Source organism: Lutra lutra, chromosome 5 (assembly GCF_902655055.1).
Source record: "Lutra lutra chromosome 5, mLutLut1.2, whole genome shotgun sequence".
Taxonomy (NCBI): Eukaryota; Metazoa; Chordata; class Mammalia; order Carnivora; family Mustelidae; genus Lutra; species Lutra lutra.
Window position 1 is genome coordinate 119,697,607 of NC_062282.1, and position 24,170 is coordinate 119,721,776.

The 24,170-nt window shown below is 36.8% G+C and overlaps 2 protein-coding genes and 1 pseudogene across 7 annotated transcripts in view; 1 reads left to right on the top strand and 2 right to left on the bottom strand.

Annotated features, from left to right (window-relative positions):
- KIAA0825 (KIAA0825 ortholog) overlaps positions 1 to 4,289 on the bottom strand; it is a 407,438-nt gene extending 403,149 nt beyond the window's left edge. For 3 of the 4 annotated variants that reach the window (XM_047731565.1, XM_047731566.1, XM_047731568.1), the window contains exon 1: positions 4,074 to 4,289. The gene's annotated coding sequence lies outside the window, so the exon portion shown is untranslated. The remainder of the gene's footprint in view (positions 1 to 4,073) is intronic. The other variant, XM_047731569.1, reaches the window with a different exon arrangement.
- SLF1 (SMC5-SMC6 complex localization factor 1) overlaps positions 4,228 to 24,170 on the top strand; it is a 77,523-nt gene continuing 57,580 nt past the window's right edge. For all 3 annotated transcript variants that reach the window (XM_047731572.1, XM_047731571.1, XM_047731570.1), the window contains exons 1-5: positions 4,228 to 4,344; positions 14,164 to 14,277; positions 14,435 to 14,510; positions 15,663 to 15,903; positions 21,085 to 21,247. In XM_047731572.1, coding sequence (XP_047587528.1) covers positions 14,164 to 14,277; positions 14,435 to 14,510; positions 15,663 to 15,903; positions 21,085 to 21,247 — 594 coding nt within the window. In that variant the 5' untranslated portion in view covers positions 4,228 to 4,344. The remainder of the gene's footprint in view (positions 4,345 to 14,163; positions 14,278 to 14,434; positions 14,511 to 15,662; positions 15,904 to 21,084; positions 21,248 to 24,170) is intronic.
- Positions 22,022 to 22,136, bottom strand: LOC125101372 (uncharacterized; annotated as a pseudogene).

The following is a 24,170-nucleotide window of genomic DNA, read 5'->3' on the forward strand; positions in this document are numbered from 1 at the left end:
AACACTTTCCTTAACCAGAATCACCTGATGTGATGAGGTGAGTCAGAAGTCTACAGATTCATCACTTCTAATGATTAATTCCTGGTTGTTTCCCAGCCTCTAAAAGGGAACAACAGCCTCGCAGTAGTGGGCAGTATGTCAGTCAGAGCCGGAGGTCTGAAGTAACTCAGCGCTGTTCTCAAATACTGAAAGGCAGGTGAGGCATTTGTTTTCGTGGTGTTGTTTGCTTTTTTTCCCCTGTAGATAAGACACGTAGAAGATATTTCCAGAAGGGGCAATACTGGGAATCTGGGCACCAGCAGGTCAGGAAGAGGAGACCCAGGACTGACCCCGTCATGGAGGTCCTGGAGCCACTTGTGGGAAGAGAAAGCCAAGTGTCCCCTACCCAATCCACAGTGTGACTTCAGATGGGGAAAGTGGTGCTTAGAGAGGGGCAGGTAGCTGCTCAGAGTCACAGAAAGGGACAGGAGCCATGGAGAAAACAAGAGGACCTCACAGCCCAAGAGAATCCCCACCCCCAGCCAAACCAAAACCCTAGCGCCATCTCCACTAGGTGTCAGTGCCCAGCCCCCACCTTATCAGAACAAGGTGTTTATAAACCAATCCCCCATTCAGAGATGTGACTCCACGTCCTCTCAGAGTGGAGCCCCAGAAATAGGAAGCTAGATGGCCCCTCAGGGTCTCTCCTATTTTTGACTGGGCCTGAACCCTGAGTCACAGGCGTCCATTCAGTAGGAAGGAAAGGATTGCTCCCTAATCAGATGAACAGACTAGGGGGAAGGCTAGTAGGCAGGTGCTGGGCTGTGGATGGAGTAGAATCATGGGCAATTTTCCACTTCTTTTTCCTTTTAGCTTTGTATATTCTCAAATTTTTAATCCATAACACCTTTAGGGTTAGATTCTATAAGGTCCCTTCCAGCTGTAAATCCTCTGACTTTAGCTGACTCTCAAGTATTACTCTGAATATTTGAGAAATGATCCTCAGAAAAAATTTCCCTGAGTATACACCTAGTTAGATGAACTAGGATTAAAATTCATTTGGAGGCAGTATAGCAGAGTGATTATGAGAGTGGCCTCTGAAGTGAACAATGGTTGACATCTAGCTCTGGCAATTAATGACTGGTAACAGAATGATTTACAAAGTGTATCTTTTCTCATCTGTAAAACAAGGATAATAGGGGCACCTGGGTGGCTCAGTGGGTTAAGCCGCTGCCTTCGGCTCAGGTCACGATCCCAGGTCTTGGGTTCGAGCCCCGCATCGGGCTTTCTGCTCAGCAGGAAGCCTGCTTCCTCCTCTCTCTCTGCCTGCCTCTCTGCCTACTCGTGATTTCTCTCTGTCAAATAAATAAAATCTTAAAAAAAAAAAAAAAAAGGATAATAATACCCTATAGTTCTGTGAGGATAAAATATAACACTACATAGCAGAGTGTAAGCAATAATCAATACTAGGTATTCTCTTATCTCCTATTTCACTGTCTAGTTTTCTTTGCAGGTGACCACATACCATTTTATGGATGACTATAGAGTGGACATTACATTTCAGCATCAAAGTGAGTAATGATAAATAAGTATGCATTGATTTATATAAAACCCTCTTTAAAAAATGCATGTACAAATACTTCTCTATGGGTAAATAACGTTTTAAAAAGTAATCCTCATTCCTTCAATTAATGTTTATTGAGCCCCTACTATATGCCAGACACAGAGCTAATGCTAGATATGAGATAATGGACAAAACAGATACAATCTCCATCTTCATAAGCAGAATTTGATTGAAAACAAAACATCCCTGAGATCTACCCACAGGATAGGTAAAGGAAATATCTTTCAGATAGTGAAGTTGATAAATGTAAAAAAACAACAAAAAAAAAAAAACAAAAAAAACCCCACATCGATGTTTGAGACTAGCTATACATAATATACTTGTGTCTATACAAGATACTCTTTATAAATTGTTATTTATAATACACAAATAGTATGTATTCTAATGAAATTTTATTCTCATTTATTCTCAGGCAAAATAATTCCCTGACAATTAGGCTACTTCTATTTCTCTACATAAAATAGAATACTGAAATGGGTATGTTTAATTAAGAGTACTCCCTTAAAACGTGTGATAAGCACCATCTGTCTGAGGGTTACAAGAATGAAATATAACAGTTTTGCTAATAACCAGTAAATAATAACTCCTTACAGGCATTACGAAGTTCAATTTTTATTAAGTTTGTTCTCATTCACTCATTTTTTTCTTTTTCTCCATACACATTATACAGGTGTGTGTGTGTGTGTCCTCATGTGCATGCAAAGCTGACTAAAGAGACATCTGAAATTCTGGACTTAGAGTCACCTATATACACTGATGGTCTTGAGATTATTTATATTTGTTTGAGTGATGATGATAAAACTGGCCAAGGAAAATTGGATTACTCATATGTCAAACTTACCCTGGTAATATCTTAAATACTTATCACATTCCTTAATTCTTAATACATTAACTTAAGGAATTCCTTAACCCATTAACACATCCCTAAAATTACTTACTCAAGTTTTGCTATACATTTGACTTTTGAATGTGACATATTACCTATCCAGTTTCATCTGTGTGAAAAGAATGATTCATGTTAGGGATATTTATGAGTATAAAGAACAGTAAAAAGAGCCAAAGTTTGGAGTCTGGTCAACTGTGTTCAAATCTCAGTGGTGTCACTTAATTATATAATTTGTTAAAATATCTTTCAGTCTCAGACGTGTCTTTGAGTCTCAGTACAAAATGTTTGCCAAATAGGGGTAACGTGATTTTTCTTATAGGACAGTGGTAACTTTAAGGAATGTAAAGTGCCTGGCAAACTGCAGCTATATTTGTGGTATTAGTCGTTGGCTGTGTTAATTTGAAAGAACAAGAATCAAGAGCAAGAATACAAAAAAACAAAACAAAACAAAAACCCTGTTTCCCTTAAATTATTTATAATCCTTTCAACCAGAGAAATAACACAAGATTAAATAAACATGGCAAAATTGGGACCAAAGGAGATTATAAAAGTTGGCTGAACTATTATCCAACAAGATTAGAGTATCAATGTGCTGTCCTCAATATGCTTGCATTACTCAAAAGGTAATAAGGAACTGGACTAATGCATCAGGGGCTTTAAACTGAACACACTCCATTTTTCTTCATGGTACAGTAATTTCGAGAACTCTTTTGGAACTGGCTTTTTGGGGATCAAAATGAGCTGCCTTTGAAGGGGACAGTGATGATTTTAATACAAGGTGGAGTGGGAACACCACCTGAAGAAACTGCATTACACAAGAGAAATAGCTACGGTTTCCTACATCGCTTAAATCTTCGTTTGAAAGAACACATTTTCTCACATTATTCCTCCATCCAAAGCAATATTCTCCATAAAAGTATTGTGGTTACCTCAGACCTTCCTCCCAAATTCTCCTGAGTCCTTCATTAGCTAGGAAACCTGGAGCAGAGCAAAAGCACTCATTCTGAAAGTACATCTACTTCTTGACCACAGGTTTCCAAAAGCTAAAACGTGTTCGTAAAGCCCATTAGCTCAGGTAGTGAGGAAAACAAAGCCCCTTCTTACCCAATTCAAAGAGCGGTGGGAACGTTTAATTCTAAACATGAATGACTCCCTCATCCCACGTCTGAAATGTTTGTAAAAGGTGCGACCCAGGTCAATGGAAACAGTACTCAGGACAAGGATGGTAAAGTAGCTCTCGGGAATCAAAGGTGACTAAACCCTGCCAATGGGAGAGTAATGACACTCCTCGAACACTGGAAAAAAGACTCGGTACTACAAGTCGCGGTATACGTGGTCTTCGCCTCACTTGGGGATCGGATGTCAAGTTCCAAGTTGGAGACGGACAATGCTAGTGCAGAAGGCGGTAAGCCGGAATTCCAGGGCCTTTTCCAGCAGCAGAGGGTCAAGAGCCATGGGATTGGATGCAGACTCCTCCCGGTTCAACCCTCTCCCGCTCACTTCTTGGTCCGGCCAAGACGCTACACGGCGCCCCGACCGGCTGGAAATATCAGGCCCAAGAGGCAATGTAGAAAAATCACTTACCAGTCTCCCAAGTCTGGCGCAGATCTGCAGGAACCTGGCCCGCCAGCCAGAATCCAACCAGGCACCCGCTCAGACCACCCTGACTACGGCTCGAGAGCGTCACTGACAACCACCCGGAAATAGTCCAATAGCTTCCGGGGCCTCCTAGCGCGCGGCGGGAAATTATTTCCCAGAGCCCGGATTAGTGAGGCTGCGAGTGCTGCAGCGGCAGTCATCTCCCCAGTCACCACCGCCACCCGAAGGAAGCATCCCAGACTCTCCGGCAGGGAAGGTAAAGGGCCTCATCTTGGAAGACAACAGTGTACCCCGACTCTCTCGGGTTGTTTCCTCCATGCCCCCAAAGTTTCTGCGGCTACCGGTTTTGAGATTGGGAAAGGGCTGGGGTTGAGCGCCGGCGTTGCCCGCTTCTCCTGCCTTCCCAGCCACCGTTCGTTCCCACTGGCCCGGACTAGCTGAGCTCTGCGCCCGCGTTGGTGGGCTGCGGTAGCAGACCCCGCCCCGCCCCGCCCTTGCCGCGGCTGGGACCGCCGCCGAGCGTCTCTGCAGTGCGGGCTTGAGCGGCTTCCCCCGCCTCCTGTTTGCGCCGCTCCGCAGGTCGATCTCCTGCCAGGAAGGCGCTAGGCCACCCGCGTCTCCCGTTTCCATAGAACTGACTGGGACGCCTCTCGCGGAGTCTCCTGGCTGCTTTACATAATTTAGCGTCAGTGCAGGTGGCTGGGATCCCCCAGGCCCACCTACCAGTGACGGGGAATATAGTGTCATTCTTTTCTCCTTAGCAGATTTTTTTTTTTTTTAAACATACCCAAGTGGTGATGATTATATCTCTGCGGCTACTGTATGCCTTTAAACATAAACACACTCTTTTCCTTAAAGAAGGGTGTATGCTCCTGGGGATTATAATGTACCAGCTGCCTGAAGGCAGGGAACAAGACTAAGTGATTATCCTGAGATTTCTTCCGTTTCCAAAGCCTCTGATTAAATATTGAAAAAAAAAATTGATTTGTCACGGATACTCCCTATCAGGATTTGACCCAGAAATGAGATGGAGCTTGGTTTTGGAAGCGACAAACTCTTTTTTAGACGAGTGACTATCCTATCCCTACTCCCCAATTTTTTTTTCGCTGAGACCTTAAGAATGAAAATTTCAACTGAATTTACAGCATGCGTATCTTATGACAGAATGCCTTTAGAACTTTTTGGTTTATGTCGCTATGTTATGCCTCAGTTCCTAGAAGTATCTATTGATGTGCAAGATGTTCCCGTTTTAGCGAACATTGCAGGTGTTTGGTACATAAGTTGAGTGTTGGGGTGGATTTTTATAAGGGAATTTGATTATGTTTAACTTAAAGAGAATTCTTAATTTAAATGAGCCAAGATGTTTTAAATACTTGAATGTATAAGTTGTGGAGACAGCCTTGGATAAAAGGAATGAGTCCTCTTTAGATCTGATTTATATTTTCTAAATCCCTATTTTTTTTCACCTTACTGACTTGGGTTCAGTTGTATGATTTAATATTCTCTTGCTTCCTTAGAGTAGAGAGCATAAATCATGTGAAACAGCCATTGAAACTGTGGTTAAAGGTGGTTACTTTTCATAAACAAAATTCAAACCTTTCATGATTTCAAAACAGTATGCACAGTCTTCACTAATGTCTGAAAACAATTTTTTTTTTTTTTTGGAAACCAATAGTATAGCATTATTAACTAGACAGTTTTTCCGATTAATTATTCTAAGATAGTCTTTTCAGTACTTAAACAATAATTGTTTATAGATAATGTTCATAGACTGAATAAAATCTAAAGAAAGCGAAGAACCCTATTTCTCAATAATATAACTATAATGGAATATTACGTGACTCTTATTGACTCTCCAAAAATATGTTAATGGAGAAGGTATGCTGCACAATGTAGTATGTACTTTTTTTTTTTTTTAAGATTATTTATTTATTTATTTGATAGAGATCACAAGTAGGCAGAGGCAGGCAGAGAGAGAGGAGGAAGCAGGCTCCCTGCTGAGCAGAGAGCCCAATGCTGGGCTCGATCCCAGGACCCTGGGATCATGATCTGAGCCAAAGGCAGAGGCTTAACCCACTGAGCCACCCAGGCGCCCCCATATGTACTTTTTTAATCTGAGGACGTGTTACTGCTTTAAAGTAAAATATCACTGAAATTTTTTTTTAAAGATTTATTTATTTATTTATTTGACAGACAGAGATTACCAGTAGGCAGAGAGAGAGAGAGGAAGCAGGCTCCCTGCTGAGCAGAGAGCCGGATGCGGGGCTCGATCCCAGGACCCCAAGATCATGACCTCAGCCGAAGGCAGAGGCTTTAACACACTGAGCCACCCAGGCACCCCTATCATGGAAACTTTTAAGTTAACTTGGTTTTTACTTTCTTTATATTGAAATTACTTTGATGTAGGCTGTTTTGTTACTTTTGATGAAGTCCATATGAATTAGTCTAATGAGTAATTCATACAAGATGCATTTTGAGGGGAAAACAATGAAAATTTCCTTTTTTTCATAAGAAATGATAGTCTTAAGATAATTCTTAGAAATACTTTGAAATTTTAGACATTAGTTAATTTTATAATGATGCTTATTTTCAGTAATATTGCTTTTCTAAATATCTCCTCACCCTCATAGTAGATCCCTTTACCTGCAGTGTATTATTCTCTTGCACTAGCTAAAAATAGATTACTTAGTAAAATTATAATATGGTTAAAAATATTAGACTAAATTCTGAAATTTAAGTCAAAGTGATATAGAAAAGGCATGTAACTTTTGCAGAAACAGACAGGTCTTTGCACTGAACCTTGATTTCACTATTTTGCTAGCTATGTTTCCTTGAGCTAGTTTCTTAATAGCTAAGGTTCCCCAGTATCCTCATCTGTATAAGAAGGGTAAACAGCACTTAAATTGTCTGTAAGGAAGCAAACTAACATGTATGCCTAGACCATAGTAGGTCCTCAATAGAAGTGAACTCCTGCTTTTTCAACCTTACATTCTTATGCTCCTACGAAGTAGTTAAGTAATACAGAGTTCCTAATACAAACAAAGCAGATTTGACTTTCATCCCCTATGGCTAACCAACATAGACTGTCTAGCCATTCTTTTTTCCCTGAACATTTTGTTCATCTTGCTTCCTTAAGGGACCCTTTGTCCATAAAAGTAGCATCTCCAGTTCAGCCTGTTCATTGTATGTTCCTGCATAGATTGAACACTTCCATAAGTCCTCTTAGCCTGTGTCATTTTTTCCTTACCACAGTCACTTGGCTGCAACTGCTCCATTTCCTCCCTCTGCTCAGAGACTGAGCATGACTGCTCCTTCCCCAAACAAATAATGCCATTGAAGTAAGAGCATCCCTCAGGTCTCTCCACTGGAGACCCCAATCAAATAACTACACACACACACACACACACACACACACACACACACACACACACTCTCTCACTCTCTCTCTCTCTCTCTCTCTCTCTCTCTCTCCATGTTTTTAAAGGATGAGGCAGGAAACGGACACTACATCTTTAAGAAAAAAATTCCAAAGTCCAGCTGGATGAAATTAAGCCAAAGGCCTAATTTGGCTCCTAGGCCAGGAGGGTACAGAATTCCTAAACTCCACCTGGTGTTTCAGCATTCAGAGCCCCCAGTTTACTCAATATGAATATGGTGATTTGTATCTACCTTTTGCAATATTGGGTAAAACAGTGATCCAACACTTTGACCCTTTTCATTTATTTACTTTCCCAGATAAATGCTTTAGATAAGAGAAACCATGAAAATCTTAAAATTCTTGAATTCAAAGCAGCATATTGATTGTATTTAAGGATTGATACATCTTTTCGATAAAAGGAAATTATTAAAGGTGATTTTCTTTAGACTTAAATTCAAGGTAGGAGTAGGTTTAAAATCAAAATAATTCACTAGCATAACATTAGAAACCATTAGTTTTCAACCTGGTGACCTTGAAACAGTGAAGAATATTCACTGGAATGGAAAAATGATCACAGTGTAATTTTAAATAAAATGAAGATACAGAACTATATAATAACTTCAATTTTGTGATATATGTGTTTTTTCACACACATACATAAAATGTTTAGGTCATATCCCTCTCCCTGTCCCCAGATGTTAACAGTGGCATTAATGGGTGTGGGGATTACAGGTGATTTTAATCTTTCTATATACTTAGTAGTAGTTTTTAAATTTTCTATAATCATGGATTAATTACAATTGACAGCAAAAGTTACTTTAGGGAAATTTTTAGTTCTTAAATGCAAAGAAATAATTTTTTCAATAAATCCTTTATTTATCTTAGTTATCAGCATACAACTTATAGGGTGCACTGTGTTTTCAAAGTCCTGTGAAGCCCTATGGCTGATCATAAAATCACTTGTAATACGGAGTAGCATTTCCTACCACAAATCTTGTTAAGCTGCTCCTGTTTTTTGCAGCAGTTTCCTCTTGCAGTCAGCTGTTAGACCCTGTTCTTTTATCCTCCCTCCTGAACCAGACTTTTGCATTCATCTCTATTCCTGCCTCTACTTTTCCCTGACTTCTCTTTTCAGCATACTCTGTGTGTCTTATTCAAATACGTTCCAGCTCTGTGTCATATTGTAAAGAATTCATAGGACGTAAAAAGCTAGTACATAATAAAGTGTTCTTAATTATGATGAGTGCTATAGGTTTATTTGCATTTCTAACTAGCACCAACTGCGGAGGAATTTCAGGCATCAGGGATAGGCCCATGTGGGAGATATTTTGGGAAAGTCCACACCACAGAAACAGTTGCTTTCTCTGCATAAATGCCAGCTCTGTTCACAGTCATTATATCCTTAGTTGTATTATATGGTTCGAGGTAAGTAACTAAATATTTTTTTAATTACTACAACATTTTAAAAATTTCTACAGAAGCATTTTCTTGTAACTAAGAATCTAGTATTTAATTTTTCACTTTTTGACAGTAAAGATAAAACCTTTAACTTTAAATGAATGCTTTCATTTTTGTTTTCCTTTTGTTGTGCTAGATATGTTCTGATGAATGCCTGAAGGAACGCCCCCTACAAGTTTTAAAAAAGTTAGAATTGCCCTAGAAATACCAATGATAGAATTAAATTGCAGTGTTTTTACTTACTTTCTTGTGCTAGAAGAGTTCTAACAGTTAGCCCTTGATCCCCATATCCCAGAATACATTTACTACAATAAATGTAGTAAGTAATATAAATATGGTTAAAACACTTGTGTTCCTCTGATAAAAGTGGCTTTCAAGAACTATAAAAACAATTAGATTGCCTTTCCATTAGAATACCAAGATATTCACAGATATGTTGAATTTCACTTATCTTTTATTTCTTGAAAGACCTACCATTTTCTTTATTTTTTAATTCTTTATTTTCTTAAAAATTTTTTTTTATTTATTTGTCAGAGAGAGGGAGAGAGAGCAAGCACAGGCAGACAGAATGGCAGGCAGAGGCAGAGGGAGAAGCAGGCTCCCTGATGAGCAAGGAGCCCGATGTGGGACTTGATCCCAGGACGCTGGGATCATGACCTGAGCCGAAGTCAGCTGCTTAACCAACTGAGCCACCCAGGCGTCCCTTCTTAAATGTTTTTATTTAAATTACAGCTAACTTACAGTGTAGTATTGGTTTCAGGTGTACAGTATAGTGATTGAGTACTTCCATATATCACCTGGTGCTCTTCAAGTGCACTCCTTAATCCCCATCACCTATTTAACCCATTTCCAGATCCTTTCCCTGTAGTAACCAACAGTTCTCTATAGTTGAGAGTCTTTTTCTTGGTTTGCCTCACTCTTTTCTTCTCCCTCACCCCTTGGCTTATTTATTTTGTTTCTTAAATTCCACATATGAGTGAAATCATATGGTATTTGTCTTTTTCTGACTGACTTCTTTCACTTGGCATAATGCTCTCTAGCTCCATTCATCTCGTTGCCAATGGCAAGATTTCATTCTTTCTGATGGCCAAGTAATATCCCATTCTGTGTGTGTGCGTGTGTGTGTGTGTGTGTATTTATATATTTATATATATATTTTTGTATATATACCACATTCACTTATCAGTTGATGGATACCTAGGCTGTTTACAAAATTTGGCTGTTGTAGACAGTGCCGCTGTAAACATCAGGGTGCATGTATCCCTTTGAATTGGTTTTTTTTTTTTTAATTCTTTAGGTTAATATCTAATAATGTGATTCCTGGATCATAGGGTAGTTCCATTTTTTACTTCTTGAGAAACCTCCATACTGTTTTCCACAGTGGTTTCACCCATTTCCATTCCCACCAAGAGAGTAGAGGTTCCCCTTTCTCCACATCCTTGCCAACACCTGTTGTTTCCTGTGTTTTTTATTTTAGCAATTCTGACAGGGGTGAGGTGATATCTCCTTATAGTTTTTTTTTTTTTTTTAAAGATTTTATTTATTTATTTGTCAGAGAGAGAGAGGGAGAGAGCGAGCACAGGCAGACAGAGTGGCAGGCAGAGGCAGAGGGAGAAGCAGGCTCCCTGCTGAGCAAGGAGCCCGATGTGGGACTCGATCCCAGGACGCTGGGATCATGACCTGAGCCGAAGGCAGCTGCTTAACCAACTGAGCCACCCAGGCGTCCCTCTCCTTATAGTTTTGATTAGTATTCCCCTCATGATCAGTTCTGGTGATGATCTTTTCATGTGTCTCTTGGCCATCTGGATGTCTTCTTTGGAAAAAATGTCTGTTCATGTCTTCTGCCCATTTTTAAAGTGGATTATTTGGGGGAGTATTTTGATAAGTTCTTTATATATTTTGGATATTAACCCTTTAACCTATATGTCATTTGCAAATGTCTTCTCCCATTCCTAGGTTGCCTTTTAGTTTTGTTGATTGTTTCCTTAGCTGTGCAGAAGCTTTTATTTTGATGAAGTTCCAATAGTTTATTTTTAGCTTTTGTTTGCCTTGCCTCAGGAGACCTGTCTAGAAAGAGGTTATAGCCTGTGTTCTCCTCTAGGATTTTTATGGTTTCAAGTCTCACATTTAGGTCTTTAATCATTTTGAATATTTTTGTGTATTCTATCAGAAAGTAGTCCAGTTTCATTCTTTTGCCTCTTACTGTCCAGTTTTCCCAACACTATTTGTTGAAGAGACAGTCTTTTTCCCATTGGACATTCTTTCCTGGAAGATGATGTGACCATATAGTTGTAGGCTTATTTCTGGGTTTTCTCTTCTTTTCCACTGATCTATGTATCTGTTTTTGTGCCAGTACCGTAATGTTTTGATCACTACACCTATGTAATATAACTTGAAGTCCGAAATTATGATTCCTCCAGCTTTGCTTTGGCTTTTCAAGGAGGACCTGCCATTTTCTAAAGGAAATTTGCTTAAAGCATTTATTTATATCCCTAGAATTAATACAAGCAATATTTCTCCCTTGTTATGGCCTTATGACTTATAACCCACTTGTGGCTTTATTGTATATGTGTTAATATGTGCTCTGCATCAGACTAAATTTTTATTTCAAATAACAGCATATTCTTTGTAAAGTTTTTATATATTACCAGTCTATTAATGGATATTATCATTCAGGATATATGTCATATATCCCATAAAGTTTAAAAAATTTGATGATTAATACAGGAAAGAATTCTTTTTCCAAGAAGCCACTCAACGTTTTATGTACTGATGATAGAATTTTACATGAGTGATTTTTCATAAGATGCCACGCTCTGTTATGTACGTTTTATAAATTTTGTACTCAGAATCTTTTGACTTTTATTTTTTTAAGATTTATTTTTTTATTTAGAGAGAGAGAGAGAGAATGAGCTGTGCCAACAGGGGAAAGGGCGAAAGGAGAGGAAGAGAGAATCCTCAAGTAGACTCGTGCTGGGTGTGGATTCCCAACTCAGGGTTCAGTTCCAGGACCTTGAGATCATGACCTGGGCCAAAATCAAGAGTTGTCTGATAAAGCAGCTGAGCCACCCACAGAACCTTTTAACTTTAAAAAAAAAAATGCTTCATTGAAGAGTCTTATCCTTAAAGACTCTTTATGTTCTGTGTCTTCAAATTTTAGGATTTTAGAGGGTTAATGCATTATATCCTTTTCCCTCTTTTGGAGCCAATACAGAAATAAGAAAGTCTGATATTTTGGGTCAAAATAACAGCTCTTTTACTGAAAAAAATTGGTTTGGACAAGGTAGCTTTATGCAACTCCAGTGTGCTTTTTAATACATAATCTCTGAATTCATTTACTCAAGAGCCTGCAGGACTACTATTCTTCTTAGGACATGTCAGAAAGCATTACTATGAGCTGTCTTTGCAAGTATGCAGCTCTATCTAACAAAGCATATCCATTTAGTGTTCTCAGGTAACTTCTCCCAAATCAAGGGGTGATGAAGGGTAGAGAAAGCTGATGTACTGTTAGCTGATGTTACTCCTCGTAGAAGCCTTAAGGAAAGGAAATAAAGTTCATCTTAACCCTGAGTAATGCTTTAAACTGTTCATAGTGAAACTTTCATTGAGGTTTTACTCAAAAATGAATCTTAGTTTTTACATAAACACATATATGTATGTACTTCATATGTTTTTTGTATCTATCTCTATATATTTGGTCTTTGACAATAGAATTTCTGTAAAGAACTCTTTATGAACTTGTCCGGTTCTGTGTTAACACTTGTCACCAATTGTCTGTTACAATTCCTGAGCTCAAACAGGTATGGTTTTTTAGTTTCATTTTAATTACCTTTAAAGAGGTCAACTGCTTTTGCTCTTTAGCATTAATTAAACACTGTTCTACAGCTGTAATGACAAAATTGTTAGAGAATGGAAAATTACCAATTTCTGAAGTCCCTGTTTTTCCCCATCTAGAAAGAAACTAGATTTTCTTTAAAATGCTATCAGTTCTGAAGTTCTAATGTCATGTGAACAAACAAAACCCTGTATTCTCATTAAAAATACTGTGAGGTGTTGTCTTTCTTGCTTAATAAATGTGCCACTTCAAGTACAAGTGCTTTATGAACTACATTTGTATATGGATTAAGGTCTCTATTTACATAAATTTGAAAACTGATTTTTTTTCAGTCTACTTTATAGGTGATAAAATTAACGTATAGCAGAGTTAAGAAATGTAGATTGGGAGTAGAATCCAGATTCATTAAGTGTGCCTCGTATCCTAAGTTATTTGGTGTAAATGCTTTGGGAATAGGAGTTCTATCAACTTCTGTAATGACTTTTAGGTACTCTTCAATATTTGTCCAGAAATATTTTATTTTTTTTAAGATTTTTTTTTTTATTAATTTGACAGAGATCACAAGTAGGCAGAGAGGCAGGCAGCGGGGGGGGGGGGGGGGGAGCAGGCTCCCCGCTGAGCAGAGAGCCCGATGCCGGGCTCAATCCCAGGACCCCGGGATCATGACCTGAGCCGAAGGCAGAGGCTTAACCCACTGAGCCACCCAGGCTCCCCTGTCCAGAAATATTTTAAAAATTGTTATAAAGTTTGATTAGATTTCATTGTCCACAGTGTACTTGTTTCAGAAGCTCTTAGCAAAAAGGTGCTTTTAAAATGAATTTAGTATTATTATGCTAATATTTATGTAAATAATCCTTTCTGAAGAATTGTATTCATCAGTGTGTTTTAGTGTCAAGTAACAGAAACACAAACATTCAATTTTCAAACCACCCAAAAAAATCTCTTTACCGTCACATTTTGGGAAGATAACTTTTTTTTTTTTTACGTTTTATTAATTTTTGAGGGAGAAAGAGAGCATGTGAGTTATAGGGCAGAGGGAGAGAGAAAATCCTCAAGGAGAGTCACCGCTGAGTGGAGAGCCCAACTCAGGGCTCAATCCCAGGACTCTAAGAGATCATGACCTGAGCTGAAATTGAGTTGGCTGCTTAACTGACTGAGCCACCCAGGCACCCTGGGAAGATAACCTGATAAACCAATTTCTATTGCATATAAGCAGTCTTAACATTGGTATTTATAATAAAGCCTTATATGTTTAATTCATTAAATCTTTTTTTTAATTTTAATACTCATTGTTAAGAAAAAATGTCAATCCTGTGAATATTACCTTTAACATGTGTTATCTTCTTTTTGTGTATTTATGTTAGATGGAAGATGGTGCTCCAAAGCATATCATCCAAATGACAGGATTTAAGATGGAAGAAAAGGAAGCTCTAGGCAAATTGCTTTTAAAACTAGATTGCACTTTTATTAAGAGTGAGGTGAGTGCAAAAACTTAAAAAATATTCAAGATAGACTTGAAAAATAATACTGGTCCAAGAATGATAAAATACCCTCTTGATATAAGAATAAAGTAAATGTGCTGTAAAGGAAATCTTACCTTAGTAACATTTTTTTCATTTGCATTTTTCCTTCTAGAAGTACAAAAATTGTACACATCTTATAGCTGAACGCCTGTGTAAGAGTGAAAAGTTTTTAGCAGCTTGTGCAGCAGGTAAATTAACTACCTTTCTCCTTTGGGGAGAAAAAAAAAAACCTTCATGTTAAAAAAGAATTACCTTAATCTCCTAAAGATAGATAGTATTATTATTATATCAAACATAAATGTGGTTTTATCTGAATATATTTCTGAAAATATTTGTTATGAATTTTTTGTCTAAGTTTTCTAAGTAAAACTTTGTAACACATGAAAATTTGCCAAAGAGGCAGGAATACTTACTCAACCAAAGATTTAATGTAAGTGTTTTATATCAGAAAAAAATTTTTAACAGAAAAGCTGGGTACAACAATGCCCCCCCTTAAAAAAAATGCTTTTGCCAAAATCTCAGCTATTCTCAGCAAATTTGTTTTCTTTGATCTGTCGTTGGAAAGAATCTGTTTTTGTTCTCCTTCTACTGTATCCCTTCCCATACATGCTATGAAGCAGTGACCACCCTATTGTGTTTTTCTAAGATTTTAAATTCCATAAACCCAGATTAGGACTTAGTGTCTTCCCTTCTCTGTCACCCTTGATGTTTCTTTTATAGTTTCTTCTACTGTGATTGAGCTAGCATATCATTAGTTCACTGTTTGTCCAAAAATATATATGTTTAATGCAGTAAATTTGTTATTTTTTAGAGTAATATGCCAGAAAGATACTTGGATTTATTATTATCTCCACAAAGAAAAACATATATTGTCCCTGCTTGAGAAAAATTAGCAATTCCCAGATAAAGGAACTACAGAATGTTATTAGATATTCTGAAAAATTCCCTAGCTCAATAAACTTGTTTTACAAAGTGTAACATTGAGTAAACATAATTACAGTTGTTAGCATAAGAAGAATAATATAAATCTCAGCCAAAACTATAATAATAGTAGACATAGCTTTAGTAATACCACATTTATTTTACTAAGTCTTAAATTTGTATTTAGGAATGTTTAGATTTAGAATCATTATGGGAAAGGTTACATACAATGTTCAGTGACATCGTAGACCTCTACCAAAAATTTGGGGGAAAAAAACATAATCCCAAGATAAATTAGCATTGTAGCCTAAGAATCTCATGATGATGAAGGTCAAACTTTATTTGATATTTGGTCTTTATTGTTGAGCATTCATTAGAACCAAAGTTCTTCTGTGACTGACAGTTGATTTACTTTCTAGGAAAGTGGGTACTAACTAAGGACTACATAATTCATAGTGCCAAAAGTGGCAGATGGCTTGATGAAACAACTTATGAATGGGGCTACAAAATTGAAAAAGACTCCCATTATTCTCCTCAAATGCAATCTGCACCTAAAAGATGGCGTGAAGAACTGAAACGCACTGGTGCCCCAGGAGCCTTCCACAGGTGGAAAGTTGTTCTCCTTGTTAGAGCTGATAAACGAAGTGATTCTCTTGTAAGGTAAGATGAGATCTCATAAAAGCTAAGCAATGACTAGAAAAAAAATTTTTGCTTTACTTGAATACCTGTCTTTCTTTGAAATTATTGATTTCATCCAAATGAGCCATGGTGATTTGCTCTAATCTCTGAGTTAAGTGATTCTGTACTTAATTAAGTATATGTGTCTAATAGAATAAAAATCTACTTTATTGTATTGCTTTAAATTATTCTTGGGTCTCTGTTTAACTTTCCATGTTAATTCTTTTTAACTCAAGAAAAATAAAAAAAAAACTTGGAAGATTTTTGTTTTCATTTTTGAAGCAATTTTAAATTTTTATAAGTATTTATCACAAAGCCTTTTTTCCCCAGTTCATATGGTGCAGTCTTCATGATTCATAATTCTTCCTTCATTATTTCATTTCTTTCTAACTTTTACATCATATTTTTAAAATAATTATTATTTGGTAAACTATATTCTGAGACTGCAATGACTTTTAGGGGGCTGCAAAGGCCCTTTGTCACCTTTATAGAAGTATAATTTATAGGCAAGTAAAATGCACATATTTTAACTATACATTTTGATAAATTTGAACAAATTTATATGCCTGTTTTACCACCCCCACACTACAGTCAAGATCTGCAACATTTATGTAATCTTACAATGTTCTTGTCATTACACATTTATTAGTGCCTACCAATACAAGACAACCATTGATTTCCTTTCTGTCACCATACAATAGATTTATCTTTTCTTTAAAGTTCATGTAAATGGAATTATTCTGTATATACTCCTTTGATATAGTTTCATTTGCTTAACTCATTACTTCTGAGATTCATCCAGGTTACTGTGTGTTTTAGGAGTTTGTTCCTTTTTCTTGCTGAGTAGTATTCCATTTTGCAGATGTATCACTGTTTATTCACCCATTGATAGACATTTGTTTTTTGTTTTCATTTTTTTGGTTTTTTTTTCTCTTATTCTAATATAAATAAAGCTGCTCTGAACATTTGAGTACAAGTCTTCATGTATATTTGTTTTCCTCTTTCTCTGGTAAATACCAAGAATGAAATTCCTGGCTCAGATGGCAGTTGTGTATTTAACATTATAAGGGAATGCCAAACTGTTTTCTGAAGTAGTTGTACTATTTTACATTTCCTCCTAGCAATATGCAAGGTTTCAATTGCTATGCAATTACTTTGGTGCTACTGTCCAAAAATCACTTGAGTATATTTGTGTGGTCTATTTCTGGGCTTCTTACTGCATTGGTATCTGTCTACCTTATACTAAAAGCACATAGTTTTGGTTACTATAGTTTTATAATGAGTCTTGAAATCTTACAGGTTGGGTGAGCCTCCTAACTTTGTGTTGTTCAAAACTGTTTTGGTGATTTTGGAATTTCTGTATTTCCATATACGTTTTAGAACCACTATGTCAATGTCTACAACAAAGCAAGCTCAGGTTTTGATTGCAATTGTATTGAATCAATAGGTCAAATTGGGGAGAATTGAGGTCTTAACAATGTCAAGTTGTCCTATTTATAGACTCCTTATCTCTTCAGGTCTTTAATTTCTGCCATTAATGTATTAGTTTTCACTATATAAATCTAGTACATATTTTGCTAAGTTTAATACTAGGCACTTCATGTTTTGGGATGCAATTATAAATGGATTGATTGCTTTGAATGTTTTTATGTGCATCTGTTGAGATTATTCGCTTTTCTCCTTTATTCTGTTAATATGGTAAATTATTTTGATGAATTTTAAATGTTAAACCAAACTTGTATTCCTGAGATAAACTGTACTTCTTCATAGTATATTACCATTTTTAATAATTACAGATTCTGTCTGCAAATATTTTGTTAAGAATTTTTGTGTCTTCAGTCTGAGCAACTGACAACTGTAAAAATACATAAATTTAATATCATGGATTTTTTTTTTCTTCCATAATTAGGAATTAAGAAATGGTTGCTCTCTCTGACCTTTTCTTTTCTTTCTTTTTTTTTTAAGAGAAAGCGAGAGCTCCGGTATTTGAGGGTGGGGATCTTAAGCAGGCTCCACCCCTGGTTCAGAGCCTGGCATGGGGTTCAATCTCAAGACACTGAGGTCATGACCTGCGCTGAAATCAATAGTTGGACACTTAACTGACTAAGCCACCCAGGTGTCCTGCACTCTAACCTTTTCTATTCAGCATTTTACTAGAGGTACTAGACAGTACAATAAGGCAAAGAAAATAAATAAGAAACATAGAATTAGATAGAAAGAAATAAAAGTAATTATCTTTATTTCCAAAGATATGGCTAAATACTAAGTAATTTATCCAGAAAAGCTATTAGAAGTAATTATTGATTTCAGCAGGATGGCAGAGTAGTAAGTCATTACATAAAAATTACAATTTTTTTATATGCTAGTAATGAACAATTGGAAATTAAAATCTTAAAAACAAGATATTGGGGCACCTGGGTGGCTCAGTGGGTTAAAGCCTTTGGCTCAGGTCATGGCCCCAGAGTCCTGAGATCGAGCCCCGCATCGGGCTTTTTGCTCGGTGGGGAGCCTGCTTCCCCCTCTCTCTCTGCCTGCCTCTCTCTCTCCCTGCCTCTCTGCCTACTTGTGATCTCTCTCTCTCTCTCTGTCAAATAAATAAATAAATAAAATCTAAAAAAAAAAAAAAAAACTAAGATATTACCTGTGGTTTTTAGCAGTTTGATAATGTATCCAAATGTGTGTGTGTGTCTTACGTATTATCTGTTACTTATTTGTTCATGTTATTTGCATGGAGTTTCTGACCTTGGGTGTGTGGCTTTTTATCTTTTATTAATTATGGGAAATTCTGAGCCATTATGTTTTAAATTCTATTGTCTTCTTTTTCCTGTGCTCTATTACCTGTGTTTTAGGCCAATTCTTTTCCATAGTTTTTGTATGTTCTGTTTTGTTTTGTTTTTAACTTTCTTCCCATTTTTTGTTCCAGTTGGATAATTTCTGTTGACCTATCATTAAGTTCATTGATTCCATCCTCAGTTGCATGCAGTCTATTCTTAAGCCTGTCAAAGAGATTATTCTTTGATATCGTAACTTTTGTTTCTACCATTTTTATGTACTCAGTTCCTGATCTCTTAATGCAATTTATTCAGTTTTTTCCTTTGTAGCTTCAAACATTTCAGTCATAGTTATTTAAAAATCACTTTCTGATAATTTTAGCAAATGTGCTTTATATTCCTCTATCTCTTGACAGTGGTTTGGTTTCTTTCCTTTTGTGTATGTCTTGTATTATTTTCTTGCATGTATAGATTTCACATTTAGATCAGTGGAGGCTCAAATAAATATTTATGTCCAAAAATGGGCTTACTTTTTTCTGTAAAGCAGTTAGTTAATCTTGTCAGTTTTTGAGCAGGTTTTGGATTTTGTTAGTGCTATAGATACCTTCAGTGCATCCTTTCTGGTTACTCCTGCAGTTGAGTACAGTTTCTTTGTGCTTGGCCTGGTTCTTGTTTTTTTTGTTTTTTTTTTTTAAAGATTTTTTTTTTTTTTTTAATTTATTTGACAGACAGATCACAAGTAGGCAGAGAGGCAGGCAGAGAGAGAGACAGGAGGAGGAGGCAGGCTCCCTGCTGAGCAGAGAGCCCGATGCGGAACTCGATCCCAGGACCCTGAGATCATGACCCGAGCCGAAGGCAGAGGCTTTAACCCACTGAGCCACCCAGGCGCCCCGGTGTTTTTGCTTCACTGTCAGCTTTCCGTAGTCCCTGCATGGGTGGGTCACAGGAGGACTGTCTTGTCATTCTCTTCCTCTCTTGCTTGTTACTCCTCTCTAGTTTGAGGCTAAGAGTAAGGTGTGTTTTGGTTCTGCTGGTAGACTTCAGTCTTAAACATTCTTTGTGTTCTTGTTCTCTGGGGTTGGCACTTTCTCAGTACTTGTGTCTCAGTTACCCGTGACAGCCAAATTCTGCTTTGTATCTGTGGGCAGGGTTTTGGCAAGAGACCGTTTCCAGCCTCTGCCCCAGTGTTAGATTTCTCCTTTGTATTGATGCAGAAACCTATGTTTGAGTGGCATTTCTTTTGCCCCTTGTCCAGGGACAGATGGATTTTGCCTTTATCCCTCGTCCAGAGACGGTATATCCTTTTTTGGGCGATGCAGCAGGAGGTTTTCCTGCCCCTTTCTCAGGGCACATAGATTTTACTTATGTTCTCCCAACAGAAGCAGTGCATCTTTTCCTTGATTCTAAAAGTATATTAAGACTTTACCCAAATAACTTAGGACATTTTCTTCATATGAGCGAAGGATCCGGGGAAGTGGACCAGGTTTAATGTCTATCTCTTGGTAGGCAGCTGGTCCTCACTGGCCCACTTGTGCTACCCAGTAGGGAATCTTCTCTGCCCTTAATCTTTTTCATGACTACTGAGGCAAAGAGGTTTCAAATGATATCCTTGAATCAGTGACTCCCAGATATTATAAATGGTCATGGTACTTGCCTTTGGCCCTTAAATTTGTTACAGTTTTACCTACTTTTATGACAGCTACTTCTCTCCTGCACCCTGGCAAAATGAAATAGTTTTTTGAGTATCCAGTCTCTTCACAAAGGGGCTTATCATTATCACTCTTAGGGAAGTTAAGTTTCTTGGTTGGTTATTACATTTGTTCTCTGATGGGTTTGTGAAAAGTTTAGCTATTATAGATCATTTGGCTTTTTCTTAATGTTAAGTGATAATAGTGTTCTCTTGTGACTTTCTAAATCCTAAGCAGCCACAGAACTTTCATGAAACTTTTGGGATGTCAAAAGTTAGTTAATCAAGAATTAATTTTTTATAAGAATGCTGGCAACTGTAGTTCCTTTTCTGTAGTTTAGAATGATCTCCTTGGAGGTGGTTGCCTTCTGAAGTAGCTACTTTCCTAAACTTCTTTCATTATTCTTTTGGCTTATGGAGGTGATTTTTTCCTTAAGGAATAAATTCAACATGCTTGATTCTTTAAAAGTCTTTCCGTATCAAGAAATGGGTAAACAGAAGAGCATGATTTCTTTAAAATCTTCTCTGAGCAAGTTATAATTTAAGAAATCACTGCAGTAGTTATTCTCCATGGCACTCAACCCAGGGGGACTTAATTCTTTCAGAAAGTTCCACGCCTACTCCTAGGAAGTAATTGATTTAGATAATTTGACTGAATATGCTTTTTTTTTTAAAGTACTTTTTGTACTCTTAATTTTTATTTAGAGTTCTGGAGGCTGGAAAAGCAAATGTTATTTTACCAAAAAGTTCACCAAGTGGAATAACTCATGTGATTGCCAGTAATGCAAGAATCAAGGCTGAGCAAGAAAAAGACCATTTTAAGGCTCCATTTTATCCAATTCAGTATCTAGGGGATTTTCTTTTAGAGGTAAGTAAAATAAGTAAAAAACAATTTTTAGTGTTTATAGAATATCCATACTGTGAAATATGTTAAAAATTAAAATATGTTCTAAAGTTTAAAAATGCATTGATTAGAAGTGTAGTTGATCTTTGAACTGTATGCATCCACTTATAAACAGATTTAATAATTCAGTACAATACTGTCAATCTATTCTTTTTTCATGATTTTCTTAGTAACATTTTCTTTTTTTAAGCTTACCTTATTATAAGAATGGAGTATGTAATCCATATATAAAATATGTTTTTCAGCTATTGCTAAGATTTCTGGTCAACAGTAGGCTATTAAGTTTTGGGGGAGGGCTACAAGTTATATGTAGATTTTAGACTGGGGGGGTATTGGTGCCCCAATCCCCACGTTCTTCAAAGGTCAGCTATAATTAAAGTGACATATTTTTAAAGGCAGTTGCTTTCAATTATTTAAATATTTGAGAATATTTCTAATAAATATGGAAGAAGCTTGCTTGTTGAATTTAAAATGTCTTATTTTTGAGTCTCTATTTTAATTTTCTATGTTTTAGTGATGTTTACTACAAACTAATTTTAGCATTTTATGTCAGAGTATAAATAAAATAGCAGTGGACCATGGTGTGATTTAAGAATTTGTAGGTATTTTTCCCATGGAAAAAAAGATTTAGAAATAAGTCTTTCTAAATCTTTTTTTGTAAGGATTTAGAAATATTTTCCTGTCCTGTTACTCTACCTCTTTTTTCCCATTTGGTACAAAGACCACTTAAGTTGTTTGAATGGGAACAGTCCTAGAAGAAATTCTCTGGAAATAAAAGAATTTTTCTTTTATAAGGCAATAATCGCGCCTCGGATAAACCTCATTGGCTACGATACTGCCACTGCGCAAAGCTTGGAAATAAAAGAATTTTTAAGAAGGGTCACTCAAGGTAGAGAAACCTTAGTATGTCTAAAAACGCCACCTTGATCTTGTAGGAAAAACTGACTCCTTAAATGTTTCCATCTCAATAGATGCTATAACCTTTTATCTAACTTATGTAGAGACCTGTTAATAACCCTTGAAACCTTCCTCTCCCTTATTCCCCACATTTTGTCAGTCAAGTCCCCTTGATTTTATCATCTTATATATCACTCAAATCACAGTGCTTCCCTCTTCCTATATTAACATCATACTGAGTTCATCATCTTTCCTCTGCCCTCCTGAAATAGACTCTTAAGTGCTCTCTACCTTTTAACTCTTGATAGTGTACTAATTACTCTTACCTTTTTCTTCTCTAGTCTATTCTACATCATTCAGAAGGAGTATCCAAAATGTTCTGTGTAAAACAATTCTAATCTTGTCACTGTCCTCCTTAAACTCTCCAGTGGCTTCCCATTGCTTTTAGGATAAAGTCCTAAACCTCCAACATGGCTTTAAAGTTCCCCACAGAATTCTTGTCAGTCTTGCCTTTCAGGTGTATCCTGCTCAATTTTTTTCTGTGCTCAACTATAATATAACAAAATTGCCTTCTCCCAATTTCTTAAACAGGCTAAGCTACTTCCTATCTCAGTGTCTTCTCAAAAGCTAATTTTTCTCCCTGGAAAGGTCCTCCCCAGTACTCTCACCCTCTGTGCCTGCCTGCCTTCTGTTCATCATTCAAATTCCAGTTATAATGATGCCTCTTTAAGGAATCAACTGGCTGATTACATGGTTAAAATCTGTTTTCCCCATCTAAACCAAAAGGACTGTGTCATGAGGATGATACCTCTCTTTTCCATAGTTATATCTGAATAATCTAGCATAAAGCCTGGCATATGAGTTCTCATTTTGTGTTAAATTAATAGAGAAATTATGAAATTTCTTTGAGTCTTCCAAGAGTAGATATAATACATCGTTCTGTAGTTACCTTTCCGTACTGAGTAGCAGCAATGTAGATTGGAAATATGACCTTATTTCAGGGGATGGATCTGCTTGGACTATAGAAGATCTTGTTGCCTTTGTTGCCTTTGACAACGATGGGTCTTGGAATGGGCATGTCAATCAGTTCTGATCTGTGGGAGATGAAGAGTAATATGTAAGAAGTTCTGGGAAGTTTCTTCATCCTTCTGAAGAGATAGCCTCTGGCAGCCTGGCTCCTATTAGATAAGAACATGGGAGAATGTAATCTAATTATTACTAGCAGCCAATTTTTGACCATAAGGGGAAGCATCCTCAAGATGAAACCAACCCTGTAGATAGCAAAATGTAGACACACAATGTGAATCCTTGCAAAGATACTTTGCCAACCCTGAAACCTGTCTTAGCACTGGACCACATTACCATGCTGTGAGGTAATAAAACATCCATATTATTTACATTACTTTGAGTTGGTTTTCTATTACTTGCTGCCAAAAGCCTCCTATGTGATCTACGTATCTGAACAGTTTAACTGTTAATAGAATGAAAGCCATTCTTGACTAGATTAGTAAAAATACCCGAATTTTCTTTTTTTCTATGGAAACAAATGAATAAAGTATAAACTATGATATACTTTATCCATAGTCTTATTTTATTGCAGTAATTTGATGGCATTCAAATTCAGTTGCTGAAATATTGGAGGGCAGCAATAGTATATCAAGTAAAAGCAGATACTCTATAACTTACATTTGTTTTAGAATACATTGTTTTATGAATTCTGGATTAGGCAGCTGGGAGTTCATAACTACATTCCAAAAAGGAAGGCATTTTGTGATAACTTCTGAGAAGAAAATAGTTAACTTTATGGTAATGTCTTTCTTTTCTTTTACCACTTCGGCATACAGCATATCACATTCCTCATTAGATGGATTCTGAAGTATCCTCTGAGAGTTGCCGTGTAAGATGACAGAGTTAAAAATAACAAGCAATTGTTTAAAAAAAAGTTTTGTTTAACCTGCTTATACTTTTTTGCTTATACTCTTTTTTTTTT